A 16,758-nucleotide genomic window follows, 5' to 3' on the forward strand; every position below is an offset into this window, starting at 1 on the left:
GGAGCCTCTGCTCCTGCTGAACTGCAGGGTGGGTCAGAAGTGAATTCCCTTACTCTCCTATATAACCCCCCTTCATAACTCAGTCGGGCTCAGTGCCCTCACAAAACTAAACCCACCCAAGCAGGCTTTCTGTGCTGTTTCAGTGGCTTGCTGCCGAGCTCCCTGGTTTTTCCTCTCTTTAAAGCTGCGGATTTCAGATCCACATTCTTACACTGTTATTTTCCTCTGATTTTTCTTGCTCATCTTTCATCTAGCGCTGCCTTCAATTATGATGATGCCGGAGATGCTTTCTCTTCACACAAGCTAAGCTCACGTTTGGAAGGACTTGGGGGTCACCGTGTCTCCTTTTTGCCTGAGGCAGAGGTAGCACTGTTTTGACATCTTCATTTGATTTCTGTCCTAGAATTGAAAGAGATGCAAATTAGCAATAATGAATATTTTCATTAGAAGTGTCTAGACATTATATCTGAGAACAGGATAATGATGCTGCTGCTTTCTGTAAAATAGTCTGAAGTAGACCCAGGCCACTTTATTTTTTTCATCAGAAAAGATAACATTTATTTTTAAAAAATGTAATTTAATGTAAGTGAAATTAGGGTAATTGCTAATTATGTAACTGCAAATGAGGCAGATCTTTATCTTGAGGCGAGCTGGTCTGGTGCAGATCATGAACCGTTAGTTTTAATGGGGTGGCATCAGAAGGCAAGAAAATCAGCTAAACAGTCTTAAGTCATTTCTTGTGCTTGTTCAGACCTTTAGGATAGCGAGGGGCATGAGGGATGGAGCATCACCCCCTCTCACTGCACATCTGGCCTAACATTTACTCTAGGAGCATAAATGTGGATGTTACAAAAAGTATCACTTCTTTTTTTTCCTTGTCCCTTTGTCTTGCGCCGTGACAGAGCGAGCTCCCAGCCTACCAGCCCTGTATTTCCCATGCCTCAGCTCACATCTTCTCCATCAGGTTTGAAATCCCAGATTTTTCCAAGCTTATTGTCCACCCCTGGGCCTCTGTCAGTATGACAAACTGTACTCAACCCCCAACAAAACTTCATCCTGGGGTTTTGATGGGGAAAGGTTTTATTTTTCTGTAGGCACTGGAAGGAAGTTAATAATAAAAAAACTTCCCTAGAGCCAAGCACTGCATTATGAAGTCACTAACTTTATAGGATAAACATATTACCCTCATATAAGCTACAGTATGCAGGTACTGGAAAAATTAAATGCACTTGAATAGCTTTGTAGCTCTCTGTATCTATAGAACCTACTGACAATGAGCAAATGTAAGAGCTTGGCAGTTGTCCTGCTCTGTTTAATTGCCATCGATAGGTTTTATATGTATCACCTTCTTAAAATCCCTCTGCCAACACTCCTGCCTGCTTTAGTAATTTGAGTCCTGTCCTGAAGACCTTTGGGGTGATGAACATGCTGGTACCCACAGACCCTCCTACAAGCACTGGAGCTTTACAACATGTTTAGATTTTTCTAAGGAATCCATCCAGCTGTGCTTTTTAAAAATTATTATTTATTTAGCATTTTGCATCCTTATTTTTTTCAGACAGTCCTACATATCTGTCCTGGCTTTCTCTGAGACCACCCGTAGTGTTCCCTTTCTGATGAGAACATCAGCTTTCCCTTGGATCCCTTTGCTCCACCAAGCCTTCACTTGAAGGCATCTCCCTTTGCTCTGGTGCACCAGGCTTGGGGAAAACTTCCCTGCTTTCATGAAAAGCTATTAATATGAATAATATTAACATTAATAAGTCTCACCTGAGTTAGCTGAAGGGCTAGGAAATGCTTCAGTCCTTCTCTCTAATAGAGGACTGAGCTCCCCTTGGCATGCGGCTGATGACCAGTGCTATCCATCTGGGACTGCAGATTGCTCCCAGCGGCAGCTGGGAATCAGAGGGACCTGGGCCCTGCTGCAGCAGCTCACGGCTGCTCAGCCTTATCTCCAGTTCTCCCCCAAAGTGTAGAAACCTGTAAGAAAACCTTGACAGCCTGGGGACTCTCCCCAGGCACAGGCTGTTCTACGGATGGGGACATGCCGCAGACTGGGAGGTGGATGGGGTGGGTGCCTGGCTGTGTGGTGCTCCCCCAGGGAAAAATAAGAAAAAGCAGAAATAATGGGAATAATTTTAGATTAACTGCCATATATCAGTAGCGAAGTAAAATGCCCAAGGAGCTGACAGCACCTCCATTTGATCTATGCCATGAACCGACTTAGAGTCAGAATTTTTCAAAGGCTGCTAATCGCCTCAGTATTGATTTTATACTGAGATACTTTATCACACTTGTATGTTTGGTGTGGGATTTTTGGGGTTTTTTGGTTTGCTTGGTTTTTTTTTTTTAAAGTAATCTATGTCAAAAGCTAAATGGACTTTATTAGAAGAAACATGTCCCCTGCCCTTCCATGGCTGGGTGTTACACTGGGGTAATTCAACCTCCAGCAGATTTCATTAAAACCTCTTGTTTGGACAAAACGTGTGTGCTAGTACAATACCTAAAAAGTGAGGGGTTTTGTTACCATTTTTTGTGGTTTTTTATACTGCACTAAAGTAGAAAATATGCTGAGCCATTCTAAGCTAAGATAGCACAAGCAGCCATGCCCCCATGCTTACAGCTCTGCATTCTCTGTTTTTTAACCCTAATCTCTCCACCTCTGCCTCATTAGTGTCGGAGCACTACAAAAATTGCCCAGCACGTGAGGCCTCACACTCCTCCCAAGTGTGCCACTGCATGAGAGTACCAATAACACTACTATTTTTTAGGCAAGAGGTGAAGGAATTTTTCCTTATTTAACTGGAAAGGCTTGCTGTGTTTTATGAACTGCAGCAGGTGCCCTTTTCCACTTCATCGTAGCACCTCTTTCAGCCCATCTGTGCCTCAGTTTCCCCATCCTGTGAAAGGAGGTCTGCAGTATTTTCCTACCTAACCAAAGAAATAAAGTTCTTGTGAATTATCTGATGTAAAGGGATTTCTCTCAATCCTGAAAAAGTGCTATTTTTCACAGAGTAGATGACTCCAGCCAGTCTGCGTTATGGACAGTTAAGGAGATGGACGCCAATAGACTCCAAACCCCAAACGTACAGAATCAGTGAATACATACTGAAGCCTTAAAACATGACTATAAATCACAGAATGTGTATATTTATGACTGTTTCTCCCGTTTTTCAGCTGCCTTCTCAATGCTGAAACTTTATGTATATTTTTAGAGCTTTCATAGTTTAGTGGGGAATGTAATTGTATGTTTGTAATCTTATGCAATACTGGATTAATCCACCCTGCTGGTAGTGCCTTGAAAAAAAAGAGAAAAGGAAAAAAAAGAAAAAAACCGCCTAGTTTTATTGTTCCATGTTTCCCAGCCACATTCTTCTGTTGCAAAAGCGGCTGGTTTGCCAGTGAGGTGATCCCCAAACCAGGCGTGCCCCCACATTGGTGCTGCTGACAGAACAAGGGAGGACGACGACGCTTACACCAGAGCATGCTTTCTCTCGCTTGAAACGGAAGGGAAGGATGCTTTGCCTTGGGTAGCCTTGTAAGAATGAATTAAGTTTCACTCTTGTCTGGATTGCACTGTATGGTCTCCTGAAACACCTGCAGGAATTTTGTGGCTGCCAGTGTGCACCCTGGGTGGCAGGTGGCCACGGGGAAGGTGCACTGCGCATGCTAAATCCCCTCTCCTTTACTTTCTGGAGTTCTCCATTTCTGCATTAATCTTAGGATTATTTTAGAGGCTTGAGCCACACTCGAGATTTTATCCTTTACTTACTTCACAAATATTATAGTCAAAAATTACATTTCTCTCTAATATCTTCCTTTTCCAGGATGCTCTAGCTGACTCTTCCCATGTGCTCTGCCCTGCAGACCCCGTTTCTAGTTTTCTGGGGAGGGAGGAAAGGGCTGTTCTTCCACTGGTTTTGCTGATGGTATTTATTGCCACAGTGGAAATAGATGGGTACAAATGTTTATTCCTGCCTCCTGCACAATTTAGGACACGGGTCTTGCCTGTAATCTGCCAGGCTAAAGCATCTAGAGGGTCATGAAAATTCAAAGGCGTCTGAATTTCACCGTGTCTCTCGCTAATGTCAAATCTTCATAGGAATTGACTTCACAGGACAAAGAAACTGTCAGAGGAATGCTGATGCTGTATTAATGATAGGGTACATTGACCCACCCTGGTGTGTCATCATTGTTGCCGAAGGAAACACAGAGGCAACCCATAATCACCTTTCCTGTATCTGTCCCACTAACACCTAATTTAAGTATGTATTTGGCTGCTGATTGATCACAGGATTTTCTTCATGGCACCTATTATCCTGCTATCCAAGTGCTTCAGAATCTCCCTATTCATTTAAGTTTTTATATGATCCTTATAATAGTGTCTGAACAGCTGGTAAATTGTGTCTGCAAAGCAAATGTCTCTGCGGACTTCCCATTCTTCCCTTCCCAAGAGGACAGATGATATCTTGTAGTAAGTCAGTAGGACCTGATCTCCCAAATCAGCCCTGCAGTTTTTCAAAACCTAACCCCATTTTTCCCCTCTAATTTGTAACAGGAAAGGGATGGGGAAACGGCGTTTTGTACAGACTTTGCCTGAAGTTCTTTCTCTTTGCTCCCTATTTCTCTCTTCCTTTATGGAAAGCTATTTGTGAAACCCAAGCAGTTTTAGAAAACTGGCACGCAGACTTCACCACTGCTGCCAGGCGCGTAGGTACTGTGTGTCCACGTCTGGGTCCACGCTCGCCCTCCTTGCTCCTGCGAGTGCATTCCCACGGGGTGCTGCTGAGCTATTTGTAGTCCCCAGCTGCATTCCTGGGTCTCCACGTCTTGCTGGCATTTCACTCGCCCACCCACCACTGCCAGAGGTCCTGGGCTTTGCTGAGCCACGGCCGAACACCCACGCAGCGAGCACAGCTCCTGCCAGGCTACTCAGCTCTGAAAACACCCAGAGGGGCCAGTGCTGGAGCTCGGAGCATCCTTCTGCATCCTCCTTCTGGGGAGCGGCTGGCTGAGGGCAATGGCTGTGGACCGGCTCAGATCAAGTGGGACCTTGCACTTGGTCGATGCTAAAAACAGCTCCTTAGGGATATTTCAGTCCAAACTACAATGAAAACAGTTTTTGCAGCAAAGTATAACCAGGCAGCCCTGCTCACGTGGATGCACCTTTGGGGCTCTTAGCAAGAGCTACAACACCTGTGTAGGAAGAACCCAGCAAACCTGCTCCCGGGTGGGGAGAGCGGGGCTGGAGACCACCACAAATCGGAGGTATCCATGCAAAAAAGCTGAATTACCACTAAACCATCATCACTAGTGCTTCTAGATGCCATGAAGGGGAGCACTTCACGCATAGTTTGCAGTGGGGGATATGGAGGGTGGACCAGAGTTAGATTTTTGTCAAGGTTTATATACTGACCTGTGAGATGAAGATGAGGTCATCCTGGAAATAGCTGCAGCATGTCAACCACGATTGACTGTGAGTGTTAATGGCTTCATTCACCTTTCAGTTGCATGGACCAACTCAGGCCAGGTGGGAGATGTGCCACAGTTTATATCTCTCAGATGACAGACATGGTTCATCAGTGGGGACAAACCCCCCAAAGCTGCACTGAATCCAAACAGTTTTCTGTTAAGCAGAGACCCTGAAACTCCTGCATTTAACATTCATAAAACTGAGCAGCAATCAACTGCCTACAATAGTCAAGAAAGCAGAAACCCCAAAATATTAGAAGTTTTGGGTATGTTGCAGGGGGAGCTCATCACTGACACCGATACCTGCTTGTGAAAAGCTGGCTGCTGACGTCGTCCCCATAAACACTTAAATATAGGCTGAACGTACACAGATTCATTAGATTGCTGTAATTCATTAAACAAATGTTGGGTTTAATAGAGCTGCATATAAAGACTGGTGCCATAGATGCGCTCAGCTGTGAAATATGCTGTGGAAGTCATTTGTTTGCAAGGGGTCTAGAAATCTGCTTCCTATTAACGTAAAATGGGTTCACTGGAGAAAAATCTCTGGGATCACATTTTTCTCTCAATTATCCCTTCTCAGTGGGATTCCTCAAGGTTTGCGCCGGGTAACTGAGACGTGTCTAAGCCAGGGGGGTTGGATCTGGGGTTTGTTTTGATCCATTAAGCTTGTATCTTGCCGCGGTGATGTAATTCCCCCAGTCCGAGACACTTTATAAACATTAATGGGTTTGTTTTCGTGGTCCCAAGGGACGTGCAGCACAGGAAGGTCACTGGGACCCTTTCACCTGCACAGAAACAGAGATGGGGAAACATGTCACTGCAGCATCGTGTGGAAAACCAGAATATTCACCCAAATTTTTAACCCACCCATCCTTAGCTCTGTTTAATCTCATTTTAATAACTTTTTAGCTAAAGCACTAGTGTATCAACTACAGCCCAGCAGTAACACCTCGGCAAGGTTTGCGTTAAGATGCTGCCGTATACTCCAACTGAGGAAGAAAAGAGTCGGTGCTCAGTATTTTAAGAGTAGAAGGGGGGTCAAATGCAGTTATAAATACACAAATAAAAATGTGACCTTTGTAGAGGAAAAAAACACGGTAGAGATTAGCAACTATTGTAACTTGGATGGAAATTACTTCGCGGGGATGTGCTACAAGAGACTACTGAACTCGGGCCATGCTGTGCTTTTTCTGGTGGTTGCTCCTAAAGTTTGCTGGTCTCTCGGACCGGATTTTCTTGGTGAGCTTTTCTTTGCGGATGAATGGCCACCCAGATGCCTCTGGTGACATTTGGAAAGGGCCAAATTGCCGCTGTTTGCACTGCAGCATGCCAGGGCGTAACAAAATAGAGGCGCAGATCAGAAATCCCGTCTTTGGTGATCTTTTCTTCCAGTCATAGAAGGTGGGTTTTAGAGGATGTGCTGAAAGAAGGTGGTGACACTCACGGCCTGATTTTCAGCTGGGAGTTGTTACTGTAAGCAGAGATACATAGCACAGATGAGAAAATAATGTAAATATACCAACAGAAGGCAATTTTTTTTTTGGTGGAAGTGAGACACAAGCAGATAAAAAGCGATCAGCAGAATTTACATAAGCCTTCACCATCTCAGAGGTCATCATTCTGCAGGCTGACACATTGAAATTCATTTTTATTAAATTCTGGCTGATTATTTAATTGGAAAAGAAAGGATTTAATTGAATCAAGTCAAAGGGCCGTATTAGATTACATTCATCCTTAACACAAAAGGCCTTTCCCATTTAGTTAAACTGGTTCCTTTGCATATTGTACATATTAAACTATAAAAAGTGGTAATCTGAATAGCAAATTAAAGTGTTTGGAAGGCCTGAACAGTGCCTGTGTGCTACTCAGCCCTTTTTGATCTCCTGAACCATCTCACATTCCCTTTACTGCACTCCTTAGGTTGAAACAAGAGCAAAGATGATGAGTAGTATTCTCAAATCTTCATCCATGTTTGTGCCATCTATATATTCTTGAGAAATAGCCTGCCTGGATGCGATGCTACGACTAGAATATGTTGCTCAAAATTGAGGGTTTTTTTCAGGTTTTCAAGGCTGCTCTTGCACCACCTGAAAAGATGCTGAGTGTAGCTAAGGCTGAATGGAGATTTGGGACTTGTTGGTGTTGACTCAGGTTTCCCGTGTGTCCTTAGGAGATACTCCCAACCTCTCTGTGCCTCGTCTGCGTGGCCAGGGACTCCCAGCCCTTAGGGACACAGATTTGCTGCATAGCTGTCAAGCGCCTGGTGAAAGCTGGAATTAAAAAAAAAAAAAAAAAAAAGCAAAGCAATTTTGGGAAATAATATGTTTCTAATTTTGTCGATTTAATTAGCTCTTAATTTAATTTTTTGTTAATGCAAAACTAACAGAAGGAAGGGAACGAGGCCCAGTTCTTTATTCCTAATGCTTCGTTTCATCCCAATTTTGAGGATTTCAGCAAAAATGGGAATGGGAGTGAGCACAATCCAAAACCAATCCTCAGGCATCGCACTTTGAATGCACACCCTGGCGATATTTTTAGTCCTTCTTTCCTGAAAGCAGTTTTGTTGCCGGAGCAATGACCAGGACCTCTCTGTGGCTTTGTGGGTTACCCGTATCTCCGAAGCAGGCTGAGAGCGCAGGCAGATTCGGGGTTGGGAACGTGTCGGGGTGTGCACGTGCGACAACGGGGTGTGGGACGGAGAGCCAGCGCCACGGGGTACATCGCACCGCTTGAATTGCAGGCGGCCAGCAAACCCCAGCACCCTCACGCTGCAAGTACCTCTGCTGCCCCGTGCTCGTGCCTGCCCCGCTTGTTTTCTGCTGGGCTCGAGCTCTGCCAGCTGATACCTCAGGATGGCTGCAACATTGTGCGCTTTCCAGGCGGAAGCTTGGAGAAATCAAATCCTGCTTTGAGAGATTGAAATCAATTTTAAATGGACCCAGCTGTTCCCTAGTAAGGATGGGAGGAGATATAGGGAAGGGAAGAAAATCTTTCAAGATATCTTCAGGGGAATCTCAAAAGGACTTAAAGTAATGAGGAAGATTTTTTAAAGCAAGGTTATTAATTTACGGATGAGTCCACAGCCAACTTTAAGAAACATATTTTTTCAAATAGCACACGCACTAATGTAGAAATTCTCTTGCATCAGTAAATTAAAAAGATTCCAGCGCTGCCAGTACAGCAACTCAACTAGTCTATTATTAAGGTTAGATTGAGTAAGAAGCATAATTTGGACTTTGCTTCAGCAGCCGAATGTGTTCTTGGAAGGCTCAAATCAGTTTTAACCTGATTTTTTATGATAAAAATAATGTGCCTGCACTTTAAAGCTGAGTTCCTTTCTGCTGAAGCTTACGTTTTATTCAAGAGCAATGACTAAGTTTTGCATATATGGTACTGCCAATTGCACATTCAGGTTATCTGGTTACATACATAATTCTCTCATTTGCAAGCACAGTTTGCAGCAAATACTCATGCAAATTAGGCATGAAACCGGGCATTTATCTTGATTAGAATTCAGTTTCTATATATACTTAAAGAACTTTATCTCATTCAGGGATGGCTGCATAGGTGATGAAGAAAGAATTTCAAAAATCACATTTATTCTCCTTGCGAGTTATTTGTCTGCCCTTTGGGAATTCATTAAGGAAAACAGACCTTTCCACTGATATTCCAAGTGCGCTGGCCCAGCGCTAACGGTTGGGTTGCAGACACTGCTGGAAACTCTCAGTCAAAAATAACTTTCCCTTGAAAAAGCCACTGTATCGTTTATCTGAATACTAGATTTTCTTTGTTTTACCAAATCCTTTTACAGATTACAAGGTCTAGATGCCACTTGACAAGGACTCGTTTCTTTTCAGTCTTGGAGAGCTGGCTGTACACACGATCCAGATCAGGTCTGAGGCTTTGGGGGGACCCAGGCCGATCTTAGTGCTATTTTTCAGCAGACTGACATGACGAATTTACCTGATTTCTGTTCCTAAAAGCTGCCTGGGGACACCACATGCCAAACCCCTCTGCTTCTGCAGAGCCACATCCCAGCACTCCCCGGGGACTGTCACTGCGTGGGACAGTGACGTGCTGCTGCTTTATCTCATGTTGAGCCTCTCCCAGAGTCATCTTTGCAGCTCTCTGAGAAGGGAAGCCCTTTCTTATCATTTTTACTGCATTTTGGTTAAGGTCTCTGCAATGCCAGCACTGATGCAGAAGGAGCATCCTGAAGTTCAAGGAAATGCTCTAAATTCTCAATTTGTTCAGCCAAAAGCCTGAATTTAGGCAAATATCGGTGGGTTTAGCAAATCGTACAGACACAGGCAGGAAGGACTGTTTCTCCCTCCTTCCTTAAGGGTTGTGATTTTCTCTGTCTTTCCTCTTCCTCACCGGCCCTGGCTCCCCGCTGCGCTTCCCGCACCCACCCACGTTTCTGCAGGCCCCCCCAGGCTCCCACCCCACTGCCGTGGGGGCTTCTCCCCGATCCTAAACCCCATTTGTGAACTTTTAAAGACACACATGGCTCAGGTCAGAACCAAGCCGCGCTGCTGCCCGCAGCTTTCGGAAGCAGGGATGGTTTGGGGAGGCGCAGGACGTGGTTTCCAGAGCAGCATCGTTTCATTTTGGCGGGGATGAGACCTGCGTGCACGGCTGCGTCGGTGAGGATGGCAGCTCCGCAGGCGTGCTGCAGCCCAGGCCCTGGCAAGCACACAAGTGGATCCCTCCGAAGCATTGATAAGGCACAGGGAAACATCAGCGCTCCCTCTAGCAGTCGCCAGCGATGATACCAAATAATTCTCGATTTTTCACCCTGGGTTATGCCACATGAACCGCCAGCGTAAGGACCTTCACGTTAACCGCTGCTACAGCGGTGACAGCGTACAGGTTGCTCCCCCCTCCCCTGCCAAATCCTTCCAGGAGGAATTTTTGGAGCCTGTTTGACCTCCACCTGCTACAGGCAGCTTTTGGGTATGGCCACGCACCGGGGTGAACCTGAGCCCAATTAGCAGAAAGGAAGTTAATTAGTGGTATTCTCAGCACCCGGCGGCCAGCTTCGGGCACTGCAGCACCCACCGCACCCGTGCAGCAGCAGCACCAAACTTCCCGGAGGGGGGGGGCTTGCTATAAAGGCAGCTCTGCAGCGGTAGGGCTGTGTCCCCTCGTTCTCCCCCCATCCCCGGTTCTCCCCTAGCCCTGCCCACCCCTCGCAGGAGGGGCCGGCCTCCGCAGCAGACGCTGAGCACCCGCGTAACACCGTGGATGCCCTCGGCCGAGCCCTGCTCGCCTCCAGCGCAGCCCTGCCCGGGCTGCCGGGGGGGGGGGGGGGGGGGGGGGCAACAGGTAGGGGGCAAACACCCCCCTCCTGCACAACCGTTCCCCTTTGCACAGGTCCCTCCGCTTTGCAGCCCCCACTCACACAGCCCCCTCCCCTTTGCTCCCGACTTGCATAGCCCCCTCTGCTCCCCGCCTTTGCACAGACCCCCCCCTCCCCTGGGCACAGCCCCTCGCACAACCCCCCTCCCCTTTGCACCCCCCCTTTGCACACACTCCCCCTTTGCACCCCCATCGCACAGGTCACCCCCCGTTTGTACTGTCCCCCCCGGTACCGCCCCCTCCCCTTCGCACGCCGCTCGCAGATCCCCCTCCCCTCGCACCGCCCTTCGCACCGCCCCCTCCCCCTGAGGCAGCCCCTTACTCCCTCCCTCCCCCCCCCCCCCCCCCCCAAGCCCGGCACAGCCCCCTGCCCGCCCCCTCTCCCCCCCCCGCGGCGGCGCACGCCGCTCCCACTCTCTCACCTCTCTCCTCCTCTTCCTCCCTCCCCCAGGCCAAAATCCTCCACATGATGGACGACAACAAGCAGCTGGCGCTGCGCATCGACGGGGCGCTGCAGGCGGCGGGCCAGGAGGTGACGGCGCTGCGCGCCGAGCTGGCCGCCACCGGCCGGCGCCTGGCCGAGCTGGGCAGCGACCCGGCCATGGAGCACGGCCCCCACAGCGCGCAAGGTGGGTGCCACCGCCGCGACCCCCCCCCCCCGCCCCGCCGGGGAGTGTGTGTGTATGGGGGGGGTGGGGGGTGTGCGGTGTCTTTCCGCGGGCGCCGCCTGGAAACCGCCCCCATTCATTATTATTTGTCATTCTTTGTTTATTTGCGTTTTGCGGGGAGGTGAAAAGGAGGAGGGGGGGGTGCGTCCCGTCGGGACCCGGCTCCACCCGCCGGTTGCGGGTTCCCCCTTTTGATTTTTCAGCTGCTCCCTAATTCCCTGCTGCTACTTCTTCTTTGATCTCTTCCGGCTCCAGCACCCCCAGCCTAAGCAGGGATTCCCCCCCCCAACCCCTCCCACCCCAATCCCCAGCACGTTGCTTAACTCGCCCGTCCCCCGCCCCGCTCGCCCCGGTACCCCGGCTCCCATAACCGGTTTCGTAATTCGTAGGGAAGCAGCCATGTTACAGCCGCGATCCCGGCGCTCCGGCCCCGCAGCTCCCCCGCGGGCCCGGGGCGAACCGCTGACCCCGGGGGGGGGCGAGTGGGGGAGCCCGGTACCATGCGGGGAGCCACCACCACCACCACCCCCCCCCCCATACCCACGGCACGCCTTCAGTTAAGTCTGGAGTAAAAGGCTTGCACAGCCCCTATGCGGTGCGTACATCCCTCTCCCTTCACCCTTGCACCCCGAAAAAGTTGTCAGCAGGGCCTCAGAGCTGGAGCGGCGGAGGCCGAGGGTGGAAAACGGGGTGCAGGGGGAGTGGGAAGTGATTTCTGTTCTTGGCTCTGCGTGAAGGTTAACAGACAGGGTCCGAATTGTTTCTGCAGGGCTCTGGTGCTCACCTGGCTGAAATCCACTGATCCCTGCTCATCAAAGGGGTGCTGCCATCGCTGTTACTTTAGAAACATTTAAATGCAAATATATATATATTTACCAAATAATTGCAGGCTTGCACGACAGTTCACCCTGGAGCAGCCTTGGTGTCAGAGCAAAAATAGTGCAAGCCCTCCCCTTCCCCGATAACTGAATTTACACCTGCCTGATAAAAATGTCAGTAGCTGTTATTTACTTGTTACTTATTTACCGAGAGTATCTCTTGGTATGGTGGTTAGGCATTACTTAACAGTTGCGTTTTGGTTAAGCTGTAGTTTTTTAAGGGTGGTGTAGCTCTCAGTGAGTATCGCTGCTCCCGGCAGGCTGCTCTTGCACCGCCTCTGTTTTGTTGTTCGTGGCATTAATGCAAATTTATTTAGAAGGATTAATTTGTGGATTTGTTCCATCTAACTTGTATTTTACTGTTTCGGTAGCGGGGGCGTGGTGTGTGAGTTCCACTTGTTACACAAAGTTAATCCCTCATCAGGTGGGTTTGCTGTGTGGCAGGAGCTGGACCCGGCAGAGCTTCCTGGTAGCTGCGGGGAGTAAAGTTACGTGTGCGGTCAGGTATTTTCAGAACTGATCTGCATAGGTGCCGGTTGGTATAATCTGACCCAGACCCTGCCATATCCAGGCTACCGAGGCGCTTTCTTTTAGAAAAATCTGCTGAAAGGGCAGAAGGAGGATGCCTTCATCCTCCCCCGCCGGAGCGGGGCGATCAGGAATGCAGCTGGTGACACGCCGTAGAGGGCATCAGCCTGGGTGTGGAAATGCAGCCTTCCCGCTAGAACAGCAGGTAAATCCTTTGGCTGCTCGTGCACACGCCGTTTCTGCGGGCGTGCTCTGCGTTTTGTTTCGTTTCCTCTCCAGGAGACTTTGGGAGAGACACGTGTATTTTTGCAGAGGGGCAGTGCCTTTATTCCCGCAGCACACCCCGGAGGGATGGGTGTGTGGCTTTCCAAGGGTCTGGGTTTCTTTTTGTTTTCCTTGGAGGCTTTCTAATCTGTTGAGTGAGGGAAAAACCCCTCTTTGGGTTCCTTTACTGTTGGCATGCTGGAAAACAGTCAGTACGCTGTAATGGTGCCAAAGAAATGCGCTCCGTTCCCCCAGAGCGTGCATGTTTCTGGTTATTAACTACAATTACATGTGCTTTGGAGTTGTGGGGTCCCTGTGACTGGAGGCAAAGAGTGGTCCCACCTTTGGCTGGGTGTGAGACCGGTACCTTCGGTGGCTGGTGAAGTTGCTGGAGGGGTCAGTGCATCTTCCTGCTCCTTAAGGTGGCAAATTTGCCTCAGCATTCTAGGAGAGAGGACGCTTCCCCAACGAGGTGTGACTCCATGGCCTTGTAGCTCAGATGCGTTGTTTTTTTTCCCTTCCCCATGAGTTTAAGAGGCTGTTACTTAAAATGTGATATATCCAGCCATGTATCAGTGGTGGTATAACAGAAGCCAATCAGTTAAGTGTAAAATTGCATCTGAAGAGCATTGCATTCATCGTGCTTATTGAGGAAAGGGGGAGTGAGGAGAAGGGGCAGAGTACTTGGTCTCTGCAAACCCCACTGGTTAGATTCACTCTCCATTTTGGGTTTCCTCCCTAAGTTTGATACTATTGTTTATATACTGCCATAAATGCTCTCTTACATCACTCTTGTTTGTTTAGGCAGGCCCAAGATATCTGTAGTGAGCCTTATGCTTTTCCTCGAGGATTCTGAGACGACGTTCAGAAGGATGGGGTGAAAACAAGTATCTCTGAATAGCTCTGCTGTCGTGTGTCTTCTAAGTAGGAGGGTTGCCAAGCTGTTTGATTTACGCAAAGACGTTAAAGGCAGGCAGGAGGCTGGTGAATTGGGTGGGCAGCTGCTTACCTGTGAGCGCGGATGTGGGGTGTGCTGGCGGTGCTCGGGTGGCCGATGGGTGCGCGGTGGGGATCCGCTTTGGTCCTGACGTGCGTGGCGGAATCGGCAGGTCCCTTTGCGTGTCACGGGAAGGAGCTTGGTGACCTCATCGTTGCGGACAGGCGCTCCGTGTCAGTCCCAAGCCGTGTGAAAGGAGGTGGATGTGTGCCTCCGTGCTATGCTCAGTCAGTAATTAATACTGAGTTCGTGAGATGCGTTATTTGTATAGTTATGGTGCAGCTTAAGACAGCTCAAGGTAGTAACTCTGCCCCTTTTGTGCACACTGAGACTTCCCCGCTGTAATGCACTATTTTTACAGTGGTGAAGTATGCTTCAAGGGCCTGTTTTACACAATTTAAAACAAAACTGGAAGAATTCAGCAAAGAGGGAGAGCAGAAGTGGATGGTGGGTGTGCGTAGGTAGGTAGGAATGAAACTTGTGTATTGTTACAGTCCTTAGTGTGAGTGTTAATCATTCAAACCTCTCAGTCCTGATAGTCCTTTTTAAACAGTGAGTTTGCTGGAAGAAGTATTTTGGCTGCAGCCTCTGTCTAAACCTGGATGCAGAGCAGGGTGGAAATCAATACTGCGTGTCCCCGGCACTTAGCACAGCAATTACAGGCAGCTCTCGGTAACATCGCTGGAGCTGCGTGTCAGCACCCTCGTGTTTGAATTCGGCTTTGAATTAATATTGGCCAAATTAATTGCAAGCAAAAGGCGTGCCCGTGCCCTGTGGTCCGGGTCAGGCTGCAGCGGGATGCTGGTGACGATGGGGGGGATGCAGGCAGAGCATGACAGCAAGTGCTGTTGTGTCTTAGTGCTTGGCTGTGCCCTGTTCATGCTGGGTGCACCTCTGGGCTTTTGGCTTAGGGTCTTTGCTGAATCTGTGTCTGTATTTTCAGTAGTTTGAGTAAAAGCAGTATCTGCAGGGAAATGCAGAGTTTGGGTGCAAGGACTTACTGTGCTGAGTCAGGTGGTTGGTCTGTTTAGCCTCATGTTTTTGCTTTAGCCTTCTCCCAGCATTAAATGGAGAACACCTTAATTAATTAGAGTTGGTAAAGTGCCTGAAGATGTAAAGCACAATCAATAGCTAAGAGTTATTAATAATACCTCGCTCAGCATTTGGCTTATCTCCCTTCCTACTTCAGGGCGTGGGTGGCACAGGGTGGTCACTGTGTCCCAGCTCGTGTTGCATGGAGCTGGGCTGCGATGGTGGGGATGGTGGTGTTTGCATGGATGCTGCCAAAATTCAGCTGGAAAGGGAGCAGGAGCTGCACCGTGCTCCTGGAATAAGGGATTTCTCCTCCTTGCTGCGCAGTGATCTCGGGCACGTGCAGCGTAAGAAAGATTTTTGGTCGTGTCTTGGTAGTTGGTGAGGCCAAAGGGCCAGGAGGACCTTCATGCTCATGACAGCCTAAAATAGAGTTTTCTCTTTTTCTCTTTGATCTCTGTATGCTTTCATAGCTACAATGCAAAGACTTTGACTTTTGCCCAGGAGGCAATCAGTTACCTCTGTGCTCTGTGCTGTTGCTATTTTGTGAGTAATCATCTCGAGCTGTTGAAAATGTACCATTTTCATCTTTTCAGAAATCTTCCCTGTTATTTGTTCTTTAGAGCTTGAGAGCTGATACTGTAAAGGAACCTGAAGAATTTGGATACCTCACTGCAGCTGTGTATCAGGAGCATTTTTGTACCACACTTATCACAAGATCAAGGTCTTGCTGTACTATTACTCTTTCTAATAATTTCCTATTTTACCTTTGTCCTGCATAGTTCATGAAGTGAGGAAGCAATTAGTTTCGTGCTCTGAAACAATTGCATGCACTGGGAAATAAATTTGTGCATAGCAATATTCACATGGTAGTTTTAGATGCAAGGACCTGACTGCAGGTCCTCATTATACCTTTGTCTTTGAAAATGTTAATTTAAAATACCCTTTCTGGAGTTCTTCTATTCAAAAGCCTCATCTGGCATGGTTAGCATAATATTTAGATTATCATTCCTTTAGGGCCTGTCCAGGGGAGTTTTAGTGAAGCTCCTGAGGGTGAGTAAGCTCAAGTAAACTCTGAAGTTGAAGGAGGACTTAATCCTGGTTTTCCGACTCCCTGATTAGTAGCGTAACCATGAAGGTGTTTGGTGTTAGACTTGCAGATGGGGAGAGGGAGGTATAAACAGGCCTTAAACTCAGGCAAGATTAAGGGTGATTTCTGCCTGTTGGATTCAGGAGCTCTCAAAAAGTCACTGGTGGGGCTGGGTATCCTCCAGGACAACAGCCTTTCCTCCCATTACTTATTCTTTGTTACTCCAGATACATTAGTAAATTCAGTGTTCTCTGAAAATCTACATCCTTAGTATGAAACTCTCTGAGCTGCCAAAAGAGGCTTTGCAGGTGGGGGGGCTCCTTGCCCAGCCTTTGAGGGCAAGTGTTTCTCCTCAGTGGTCCCTGCTCCTCTCCTTGCACCAAACGGGGCCGAACTACATCGCTGTAAATGAGGCACTGAACTTCAGCGCTAGCACAATATGTAGCAAAGCTTCAGTCTCCAGCT

The 16,758-nt window shown here is 48.2% G+C and overlaps 1 protein-coding gene across 3 annotated transcripts in view; it reads left to right on the plus strand.

The window, feature by feature from the left end:
* Nucleotides 1-16,758, plus strand: part of KAZN (kazrin, periplakin interacting protein) — a 227,916-nt gene that overhangs the window by 125,265 nt on the left and 85,893 nt on the right. The window contains exons 1-2 of one of the 3 annotated variants that reach the window (XM_074848293.1): nt 348-363; nt 11,288-11,465. In XM_074848293.1, coding sequence (XP_074704394.1) covers nt 11,303-11,465 — 163 coding nt within the window. In that variant the 5' untranslated portion in view covers nt 348-363; nt 11,288-11,302. Of the gene's footprint in view, nt 1-347; nt 364-11,287; nt 11,466-13,099; nt 13,116-16,758 lie in introns of those variants that run through there. The other 2 variants (XM_074848292.1, XM_074848295.1) reach the window with 2 other exon arrangements.

The sequence above is a fragment of the Strix aluco genome, chromosome 22 (assembly GCF_031877795.1).
Source record: "Strix aluco isolate bStrAlu1 chromosome 22, bStrAlu1.hap1, whole genome shotgun sequence".
NCBI lineage: Eukaryota > Metazoa > Chordata > Aves > Strigiformes > Strigidae > Strix > Strix aluco.